This window comes from Verticillium nonalfalfae, assembly GCF_003724135.2.
Source record: "Verticillium nonalfalfae strain VnAa140/NRRL 66861 chromosome Unknown scaffold_115, whole genome shotgun sequence".
NCBI classification, from domain to species: domain Eukaryota; kingdom Fungi; phylum Ascomycota; class Sordariomycetes; order Glomerellales; family Plectosphaerellaceae; genus Verticillium; species Verticillium nonalfalfae.
Window position 1 is genome coordinate 61,045 of NW_021167340.1, and position 10,588 is coordinate 71,632.

At 56.3% G+C, this 10,588-nt stretch overlaps 3 protein-coding genes across 3 annotated transcripts; 1 reads left to right on the top strand and 2 right to left on the bottom strand.

The window, feature by feature from the left end:
• Nucleotides 1-805: 805 nt before the first annotated feature.
• On the bottom strand, nucleotides 806-2,703 carry D7B24_000913 (uncharacterized protein; the record flags this gene model as incomplete). Its single annotated transcript, XM_028635161.1, has 5 exons — nucleotides 806-917; nucleotides 970-2,108; nucleotides 2,169-2,245; nucleotides 2,300-2,374; nucleotides 2,448-2,703. The coding sequence occupies 5 exons, from the start codon at nucleotides 2,701-2,703 to the stop codon at nucleotides 806-808; spliced, it is 1,659 nt and encodes a 552-aa protein (XP_028492271.1).
• A 429-nt stretch (nucleotides 2,704-3,132) lies between these two features.
• On the top strand, nucleotides 3,133-8,466 carry D7B24_000914 (uncharacterized protein; the record flags this gene model as incomplete). Its single annotated transcript, XM_028635162.1, has 2 exons — nucleotides 3,133-6,156; nucleotides 6,208-8,466. 2 exons carry the CDS (start codon nucleotides 3,133-3,135, stop codon nucleotides 8,464-8,466), a joined length of 5,283 nt encoding a protein of 1,760 aa, XP_028492272.1.
• Nucleotides 8,467-9,205: 739 nt separating this feature from the next.
• On the bottom strand, nucleotides 9,206-10,236 carry D7B24_000915 (uncharacterized protein; the record flags this gene model as incomplete). The annotated part of the gene is made up of 2 exons (XM_028635163.1): nucleotides 9,206-9,595; nucleotides 9,667-10,236. The coding sequence occupies 2 exons, from the start codon at nucleotides 10,234-10,236 to the stop codon at nucleotides 9,206-9,208; spliced, it is 960 nt and encodes a 319-aa protein (XP_028492273.1).
• Nucleotides 10,237-10,588: the final 352 nt, after the last annotated feature.

Sequence of the window (10,588 nt, forward strand, 5' to 3'; positions counted from 1 at the left end):
CGCGGCAGCGTATAATTTTAGGGCTGCGGGAAGAAAAGCGACCAAGATGGAAGGAACGAGGTATCAATGGAGAACGATGGGCTGAAACGTTGGGACGATTGTTGAGGATATTCTCGGACACCACCTGACGGGCTCTTCATTGTCAAATGGAAGGATGCGGAATACGTGCGGCAGCTTGAGAACTGAAAAGCTTTACAAATAATGCATTATCAATGTGAGAGCGCTCGTAGTGAAACTGACAGCTCAAGGCAAGACCTACCCTACCTTAGGTAGGTAAGGCACATACGGGGCAGTCCCGGCCACAAAGACCCAGCCAAGAACTATACAACAGAGACGCAAGGGACAAATAAAAAGCGAAAGTACACGACGGGCGATGCGTAACAGCCATAGAACAGTGAGAACTGACAAGGCAGACAATTTGAACTTTCAGGTTCAAGAACGCTTGCTGTGCATGGCGAGCCCGTGCTCCGAGCCCACAAAGCTACATGAAAACATCGTGAAACTTGCCGCCATCTTTCAGGGCCCCTCCCCTATGTTTCTATCTTAGGTGTGCTGATGCTGGCTGTCTGAGTGCGGGGCATAGGATCCAGCTTCTGGCACTGCACACAATATTTGCGATGAAAAGGTACAACTAGGTAGTCAATGAGGGATGCCGCACTGAAGTCAACGGAGCACATAGTCTGGTCAATTCGTCCATTACCACAGCAGCTGTCTAAAATATGACGACGGCCGATTGTATACTTGTGCGATTTCTGCAACAAAACCACTTACGTGGCGAACACATTCTTGTCCGAACAATGATTGCTCAGTCAGAGTCCACCTCTGTCACACGGTTCTCGTCCATCTCCTGGAACCGACCAGATCGTATCGCCTCTTCAACGGGGTTCTGGACATCAATAATTCCGGTACGCTTAAGCCTGTACCAGAGAATTAGCGCGTGACGCTTCGCTGGCATGTTTACAAACCTACCGTTCAAAAAGATCATAAAGCCTCTCTGCCTCTCTAAGCTTCTCGTCCTCTGTCATCTCGGGTAGTTCCACAACTCTCTCCGAGTCAAGGAATTGGCCTGTCACCGGATTGAACGGCCTGGCAGCTAGCTCGTCAGAGGTCTCGGCCATGTTCCCGGGCGTAGGGATGTTGTTCTTGGCCAGGAAGCCTGAGGCGTAGCCAAAGCCCACGTTCGCCACGAACTTGGACGCATCCTTATCCGACAAACTGTACAAGAGATGCGAGGCAACATCTCCGAGCTTTGGTGTCATGGGATTGTTGGACAATTTTAGAACCCTAGAGCCCAGCGACGTGCCTTTGCCCAGAACTTCTTCACGATCTTTCTCTGTCGGCAGTAGGGTGGCGCGGAGATATTGCTTGACCTCCTCAGTCGCGGCAGCTTCGACATAGGCCAGAACACCGACCAGAGGCGACAGAAGCTGGTCGAGCTCTCCTTCGGCGTAGATGCCTGGCTTCAGAGAAAGGTCGAGCAGGGTGACCAATCTGGCAGCGACGCGGCTCGGCTGATCCGAGGCCTCGGGCGACTGGGGGCATAATGATGACTGCACCTCTGGGTCTTCAAAATCCAGATTGAGCAGTGCGTTGATGAGGGAGCTGAAAGGCGGGTCGAGCGGCCTACTGGGGTTAATGTCCTGCTTCCAGAGCAGCGCAACGATCAGTGGGATAGCAGGCGTGAAAAGAGGCTTCCGCAAAGGGGCGAAGTGAGTGACATTGAAGAGCAGGCGAAGAGTTTCGTTGACAGCCATGTCCTCCATTGGAATGACGGGGCCGCTAGGGTTCTCCCGCATATGCTCCGCATGACGGGCGAGGTTGGAGATGACGGCACCTGCAAGGTCATGATCGTTGATCAAAGTAGGTAGATCAATGTTTGGCGCGTAGGTCGACAGGAGCAGGACCCTTGACAGCAGGAAAGCGTCTTCCCAGCTCTTTGGCCCCTCTTCCTTGAGCTGCTTACAAGCCGTACCTTCGTGGCCAAGGGTCAGAAACTCGCGCCTGGTGTTGGGCACGAGCAGCATCGAATTGGCCAGTACTTTCAGCGCACCGCGGGCAGTCGCTCTCTGCGGGCTCTCAAAGGCATATCTGGCCAAGGTTTTGATGCCCTGCGTTCTCACGAGTCAGCTCGACACTCAAATACAGCGATACTGGAGTATTCTGCCCACATTCGGCGCAAAGATGGGGTCAGCACTCCTCGGATCTCGGCCAAGCAGCTTGAGTTGTTCTAGGTAAGCCACGAGCTCTACCGTCGTCAGGGATAGCTCTCAGAGTCTCAGAAGCTGAAATTTTCACTAACCATTGACTGCCAGGGTCTGTGTCTCGAGGTTCGCATCAAGTTTGCTCATGAGCTTCTTGACGGCTTCAAGCTTGGCTGACGAATCCCAGTCAGTCATTGTCAAGGCGGACTGCGCCCAGGTGAGCGTCAGCACAGGACAAGGACGTACCCGGGCCAGGCACTGCTAGTTGAGAGGCCATCTCGTCCGTGAGCTTCTGGTATTTGGATGAGCTCGGCCACCCCATAGCAAGGTACCTTTTGTGTAGGGTGATGGACTTCTCCAATGAGGACGTCTCGGCAGCCGATGGAAGGAGATGCGTGGCTTGTGAATGACTGGGCGGCGGGGGGAGATCGTGGCACAGCACCCCGCAGCACTCGCCACGGGGCGGCCAAGACAGAAGCAGACAGGGATTCACGAGGCACATGGAGCATGACAGTAGGGAGACACGGACCCCACAATTCGTTAAAGTGCTTCTTAGTTTCGCGCGACCCTCGCGCGCGTCGTGAACGTGAGCGCGCCCGTGTCTTAATGCACCCTTGCCAAATTGCCCATGCCCCATCCAGCTTTCCCGTTACCCAGGCACCCAGGTTTTCCATCCTGAGTCGACCTCCGCACCTCCAAGCATCGTCACACTCGGTTGGACCTCGAAGCCTCCCTACATTGGTCCTCTGAGGTTCCCTTTGATTTTCGAACAGCATACTTGGATTTCTCGGATCCTCTCTGCTGGCGGAGTCTCTCCTCCACACCCTCCCTTCGACACACATGCTCCTGACGGCATCCTCACCACACTCTCTAGCCTGCTAGACAGATTGACAGCCCGCCCCCCCCCCTCTTCCCGCATTCTTTCGCAACCATGGGGTCTGTCGAAGCTTCTACCAGGCTGCTGCAGTTAGACGAGCCTCGTCCACCAACACCACCGCGGGAAGCACGCCTCGGTGCTGACACGAACGCCGCCAAGCCGCTCTCCGTGCGTGCGGCGTCTGCAGACTCTAGGTCGAAGCTCAACACGCCGCCAGGCCTCAGCACACCCGATCCCTCTACCAACAACACCAATCCAAACACAAGTCGATCAAGGAAGCGGGTTGGCTTCACTGCACTTTTGGAGGCGCCTCGAAACACACACGATAAGAAAGGCCGAAGATCCTCGCCGCCGTCGGCCAGCCAACCGAGGCCGGCCAAGGGCATCCTTAAGATAACAGCTTCTCCTAGCCCCCACGAACTGTCCTTGATGGCAGACGATAGCGATCTCCTGGGTCCTGCGAATATGTCCGACATGTTGGAATCAACCGTGAGGCAGCTTGCCGGAACCGACCGAGACGCCAAGACCGATGCCTACATGATGCTCGTTCGCGCTCTGCAAGCTTCCAACAACTTGCCCGACAGAGTGGCCCTGCAAAGCAAGATGGGTCTCTTTGTACAGTTTATTCAGCGTGACATTGTCGCCAAAACGCCTGCTGGCACTTCTGATTCGCCTCTTGTCAGCAAGGCCCTCACTCTTCTCGACACTTTTCTCTTCTTCCCAGCGATTGCTTCAACGATACCCAGCGACTTTGGCATTTTCATTGTTGACCATTGCATTCGATCATTCGAAGACCCCGCGCTACCCAAGGATCTGGCACGGCGCCTGATGCACGTTATGGCAAAGCAGGATTTCCCCCTGAGGGTCATGACGTCCGACCGCATCAAGAGGCTGGTGAGCGCGCTACACGCCATGGATGGCCCTTCAAGGGGCAAGATGGTCGTTGTTTCCCGCCTCAGGATCTACGCTCGCCTCATGATACAGACCAAAGCGTACATGACCGTGCATACCGAGTGGCTCAACGATGTCTTGACAGACATGTTGAGCAGCGTTAAAGACGTCAGAAACTCAGCTATCAAACTCGGGTTCGAAGCATCCTTTGTGTTTGGGAGAGAAAAGCTTCTTCAGCGCAAGTTCATGGACCTCCTTGAAATGTCTATCGAGGAGATGACCTACATCGAGTGGTACCACGCACAGCTTCAAGAAATGATCAAGGGTGATAGCCAGGACAAGGCCGCCGTCCCCAAGATATGGAGTGTCATTATCCTTCTTCTTCAATACCCCCTCAACAAGTGGCGTTACTTCAACCCCTCCCTAATGATTATCCAGAAATGCTTCAACGTCGCCGAGTCGAATCGCGAGGCCAATTACGCCTGGAATCGCTATGTCTACACGGCGCACCTCGACGAACCGACTTTCCACAAGGTCCTACCGACTCTCTTCATGCCGCTCGCCAGCCAGCTGAGCAAATCAACTGTCTCGCCGGTGAAGCGTGAGCTTGTCATGGGTGGTTTGTGTAACCTCTACTACTACGCTTTCAAACCCAATACAAACCCAGCCCACCTTGACGCCTACTGGGACGTGAGCGTCCAACCTCTCACAGATGCCCTTGTTCCATCGGCAAATATCCCTGACACGCTGGACCTCCATCTTCAACGTGCGACAGCGATCTTGATTGGCTTGCTAGACTCCTCCACCTTGCGTATCTGGCGGGATGACCGTATCAAGGACAGCCCGACAGCGAAGCCCGAAGAGCTGCCCGTGATTGATTCCAAATGGGTCCGACGCAACGCCCCACGAGTCTTCAAGGTCATCAGCCCGATAATGGACAAGCACTTTTGTCAACTAGCAGATCGAACAAGCTCGATCCACAAGCTCTGGCGAGCATTGGTGGGCTCAGTCGCCTTTGCGGCATCCAAAGAGATCAAGGTTTCGACCGACACCGCTACATTCGTCTCTGAGATGTTCGGCCTGCTTCTGAAGCACTGGCAGACTGGCATTTCAACAGAAGGAGACACGACTGAGACAGCGCGGCAATTCATTCGTGCTGTGCAGGAAATGGTCCTGACGGCAGTCGAATCCCTTGGCCTACTACCCTTTACCGAAAAGATGATCTCCCTGGGACGACTGAGCAGCTTTATTCCCGTTGCCACCCCATCTCATCGGCCTGGGAAGAACCTCGGTGATGTGCGTTCGCCACTACAGCATCTTTTCGGACTGTTCTCAAGACTGCCACCAGGCATCCCTGACGACGAAACCTACCTCGAATTTCTGCGCGCTGTTTTCTCGCCCTTCTTTTCGACCACCAAGTCGGCCAAGACTCGGTCTGAGCTCGCCACAGAGATGCTGCAGGCTGTCCCCATCTGGTCTCCCACCACATCTTTCTACCCTTATGGACCTTGGGTGCTCGCTTCGGAAAGCATGATCGCCGCAATGAGTATATCACAAAGCAGCATTCAGACCACCAGCTCGAGCGGCGATATCATTCTTGGACACGAGTACCGATCCATTGCCAAAATGCTTGAAAGGGGGTGGAAAGAGACACCTAATCTGCCACTCAATTACTGGAATGAGTTGTATACAGCCCTAGCTAACCGTGCGGTTGAAGAGGTTGGCGAGCCTGGCAAGGCCATTGGTGTGATCGAGCCATTAGCCAAGATGATCAGGGAAACTCTTCCCGCTGATTCGTCTATGGCTTTGCCACCCAATGCCTTCCGTGTTGCAACCGAGCTACTTTCTTCAGCAAACCATCCTCAAGATCGACATGCTCTGGAGGCAGCACGGCGCCGCGTATGGGGGACAGCTGTTACCGGGTCAAGAGGCCCATCGTTCGACCCTTTCGACCATCTTTATCAGCTCGTTGACCATCTTTTGCTGCACTTTTATGCCCTCGGCAGCTTGGAAGGTCTCGCTGAGGTCGCCACGCCTTTCTTTGAGGAAATTTCCGACTTTTTGCTCCGTTGCAACCCAGTCCTTGTCCTCCGCACAATCACCAACCTGGAGAGCGGCATCTCGGTCTGGATTCAGGACCAGCAAGGTATTTTGAGCAGTCGTCGTGATGGGGCTCAAACCGAAGCTGTAAGTGGACGTGGCTGATGAGACACAGAAGAAGAACTGACAAAGAACTAGGTCAAAAAACTTTGGACTACGGTCTGCAGCACGATACTCTCCGGGGAACAACCTCAACTTGAATCTTTTGAGATGCTGCTCTGCGCTGGCTTCGAGAGCAAACACCGCCAAATCGTGAACACTGCCGCTGAAGCGTGGAACCGCGTTTTTGAGGCTGCTGGTGATGTACAATACCCGGAAAGGCTGAAGGCTGTGCTCCTCTCCTCCCAGTCAGTTCTCGACCTGGTTCTTCCCGGCCTCCAGATTCCCAGCATACCCTCCGAATCCCACAACCGATCTTTTGTCGACTCCCAAGTCGACGTGCCGGCAGCGATGCCGTCGTCTTCGCGATCGTCTCGCCGGGGCGTTCTGACTTCATCATCAAAGTCTCGCCAGCTAGCGTCTTCGAGTCCAGCTAGGTTGAACTTGGCGGCAAAACAGCCATCAAGCAGTACCCCGAAAAGGACACGAAGCAGTGCCCGAAGCACGCCGAAGTCCCGACTGAGGCACGACGACTCGCAGCTTCACTTCACGCCCGTCGAATCCTCGCCACTCGCTGGGGCCCAGGAATCCCAGATTTTGACGGAACGACAGCAGGAGGTCCGGGAGAGGCAGAAGGATGCTGTCGCTATCTTCCCCGGCCTCAGGAGCAGTCCTCTGAAGCACGAGGCGGCGGCGGCCCAGCAGTCATCGTCCAAGGTGACTGCAGCCGAATCACGTAAGCAAAGACAACGAGATGTTACGCCTGAGGGACGCGTAGAGGAGGAGGAATATGTTATTTCCACCCCCACTCCTCGGCGTGGTCAGGCGCTAGCCATGATCGCCGACGACCAGGACATGACCGACCCTCCTTCATCGCCACCAGAGCCTCGCCCATTCCCCCTGTTGCCGCATCTCAAGACTCGTTCCAGCCTCGGCGAGGTCGACCAAGATTGGCCGATGAGCTCGTCTCCTGTGAACGGATCTCCAGTCGTCAGAAAGGAGCACGCCGCAGCCAACGAGATCCCTATTCTCGATATTACTGGCGACGAAAACCACAACCCATCAAGTCTCGACACGCACGGCTCGGAAATGGTCATTGACGATTCCTTCCAGATGGAAGTCGTTCCATCCAGTGTCGCTTCAGAGGCAAGACTACCAACACACAGGAAGGAAGTGGTGGTCATTGACGACGACGAGGCCGAGGATGATGACGACGAGCCGTCGACGCCCCGAGCCCGAGATGACGTCGATGATGTCAAATCCGATGAGCCTGACGTCTTTGTCGATGCGTTGACGAGTCCCCAGCAACCCCTGACCCGCTCGGCGAAGAAGGCGCTCGAGCGCCAAGCTGACGCGGAAAAGGACGGCTCCTTCATCATGAGCGACGGCGACGAGAACAGCATGCTGCGGCTCGTCGTTGAGCTGGACTCGCGCCGTTGCAAGCTGCCCATCAACCGTCACCCGGCCGAGTCCCCGTCCAAGCACGAGGACGTTAAGGAGGTCTTGGACTGCATCACGGTCGTCGCGCCCGAGGATGGTGAAGACGAGGAAGACGAGGCGCAGGAGAAGCCCCGCCGCAAATCAAAGTCCAAGTCCCGCTCGCCAGGTCGTTCGCAGAGCGTCGTGGAAATGTCCGCGCCGTCCTCGGCGAGTGAAACCTGCAGCAAGAAGAAGAAGCGCAAGAGGTCCGCGGCCGCGAGGGAGGAATCGACCAACAAGAAGGCGAAGCCGAGCCAGGAGGGCCTCCGCAGCCGTCAGACGTCGGTCCTCACGGATCGCTCGGCGGCCTCGTCGTTCTGCTCCGACAGCCACGCCGGCGACGCGGAAGGCCCGTCCTCGCCGGGACACCCCTCGACGCCTGCCAAGGAGACGCGCACCCGCAAGGCCTCGGTCACGCCCCGGCGCCGCAGCCGCAGGATCTCCAGCGACGAAAAGGACACGGACACGGAGCTCGAGTCGCAGCTCGCGGCCGAACAGATCGCCGCCAGCCGCAGCCAGTCGCTCGCTGTCGAGGAGGCCGTTACTCTCTCGACGTCGGTGTCGCGGGAGGCTTCGATGGACCTCAGCCACGACGTCACGCCTCGCGCTTCACAGTCCGTCGCTATACCGACCGTCGAGGAGAACGAGGAGCAGGACAAGGACGAGAGTCAGAAGCCCACCATGCTCGACTCGCTGACCGGCGTCCTGGCGCAGCTCAAGTCGGCCACGCTCTCGCGAGACGAGGTCTACAAGATGGAGGACGTCCTCATGGATATCAAGAGGGAACTCTTTGCCGCCGAGAAGAGGGGAAGGGCATGATAGGCTCTGCACCTTCTTTCTCTTTTGGCCAATCTAGTCTTCATCGCACCACGAGGAGATGGACCGAAATCCAAAAAAAAAACATACCAACAACAATAGTAACAACACGCAAAGACCATGAACAGGGAAACATGGGAGACACTGCGTATTTTGCTTTTCGGCGTACAGGCGACGGCGGCGGCGGCGGCATCTGAGCTCGGGCGAGGGTTCAGCAGAGGTTACTCTTTTCTTCTTCTTCTCCATTCTCCTCTTTTCGTTCTCCTTCACGTGTTCGCCCGAGAGGAGAGAAAAGCACTTCATAATTGTACATGGTGACGAAACGGTAGGGGGGCATACATACCAAGGGCAGGTTGGGGGGGATGGTCCGCCGCCCAAACCTAAGAATCACTCCAAGGGCAGCATTGTATACCTTAGATACCAAATTTGTATAGATGGTGAGCAGGCCTGTTCGGCATCAGGACATGGAGAGAAGCGAGGACGAGACGGAAGAAAGTCATGATCACATCCCATGCTTCACAAAAATCCTCCGAGTGATGACAAGTGTGCCAGCAAGGGGGTTGAAACATCGTCGTTTGGGTTTGTGCAGTTCTAGGATCCTCCCACCTCGACGCCAGGCATGACAAAGGAGACACGCTTGCTACCGACCTGCTTGCAGTCTCCACCTTCCAGTCATCATAGTCACCGTGCTCTGACTTCCTCGGTTTCTCCAGCTTCCCTCGGCCTACAGCTTTCCCGCGATTCACAAGTCTCCCACCGCGATGACCTGCGCAGCCTCAAAGGCGTCACCAGCTTCAAGCTTCTGCCAGCCCTTGACGGCACCGGCTTCCACACAGACCATGTTACGCCAACCATCATCGGGAGAAAAGTCGGGCATGGACTTGGCCTTGGCTTCCCAGGGGTTCCAGACAACGACATCGTCCAGGTTGTCGCGGGTCAAGCTGTAGAGCTTGCGGCCCGACGCATTATCGGAAACCACAACAGGAACCTTGGGCCCGCCAAGAGGAGTGTAGATGCGGTCTGTTTCGCCAGTGAGGGCGAGGTCGCCCGACTGGGTCTTCGTGGCAAGGGATTCGGTCTTGTCGAGGTATGAGGCGCCATCAAGGCTGGAGAGGCGGACGGCAGTGACATCCTGTGCAGAGTTGTTAGTGAGTGATGACGGTCGTGGGGCGTCATGTGGAGCAGTAGGGGGGGCGAGCTTACGGGAACGCGCAGGTAGGTGTGCAGAAGGACTTGGAGCTCGAATGGTTTGTCGTCTTCGTTGGTGATGACGAGCGATGTGGACAGGGCATCGCGGTCCAGAGTCACGCTGTAGATGGCACCGAAGCTGTATCCCCATGCAGCCTTGGTCTTCTCGTCAAGACTCGAAGAGGACAGGCCAAAGTCTAGCTTGACGCTGTAGTTGGTGCCGCTCTCCTCGGATGACTTGCCGAGGAACTCCCAGCGCGAGGAGCGAGCAAAGCCGTGCTGTGGCAGGTTCTTGGTGGCCTCGTGGTCGGGGGCCTGGCCGAAGACGGGAAAGACAAGGGGGATACCACCGCGGACGGGCTTGGAACCGTCGAGAGCGGCGGCCTCGGACAGCCACAGGCGGTCATTGCCTGCAGCGTCTTTCCAGCTCAGCACAGTGGCTCCGTAGAGCAGAACGGAGATGGATTCGCCGGTGGGGAGGACGGCATCAACGCGCGAGTTGTCGTCGGACGTGGTGACTTGGGCCTGGGGCGGAAGGCCGGGAGTGGTGGCCAGAGCCGTGGGCTTGTTGGGGCGGTCAACCATTGCTGCAGGCTTGCTGATGACTGGCGGGAAAGGAAGAAGATGGTACGCTGTTGCAGTGGCGGGAAATACGAGGGCAAGCAAAAGCAAGGAGCAAGAAGCAGAGGCTAAAAGAGCTGTGCTAATGAGGAGGGGTGGGCGGGTGAGTTCGTGAAGTCAGTATCAAGGACCGGCACGGGCCAGACCGGGGGGGGGGGGTAAAGAGGGAGGGTCGCGAAGCGATCAGGACTGAAAGGCTACCCTGGAACAAGGTAGGACAAGGATTGGGTGATGAAGCGGAAGTGGATGGATGGTGTAGTGGATAGTGAAGGGTGGACGGAGATGGGAAGCGGGAGTGGGAGCACCAAAAGGTCGA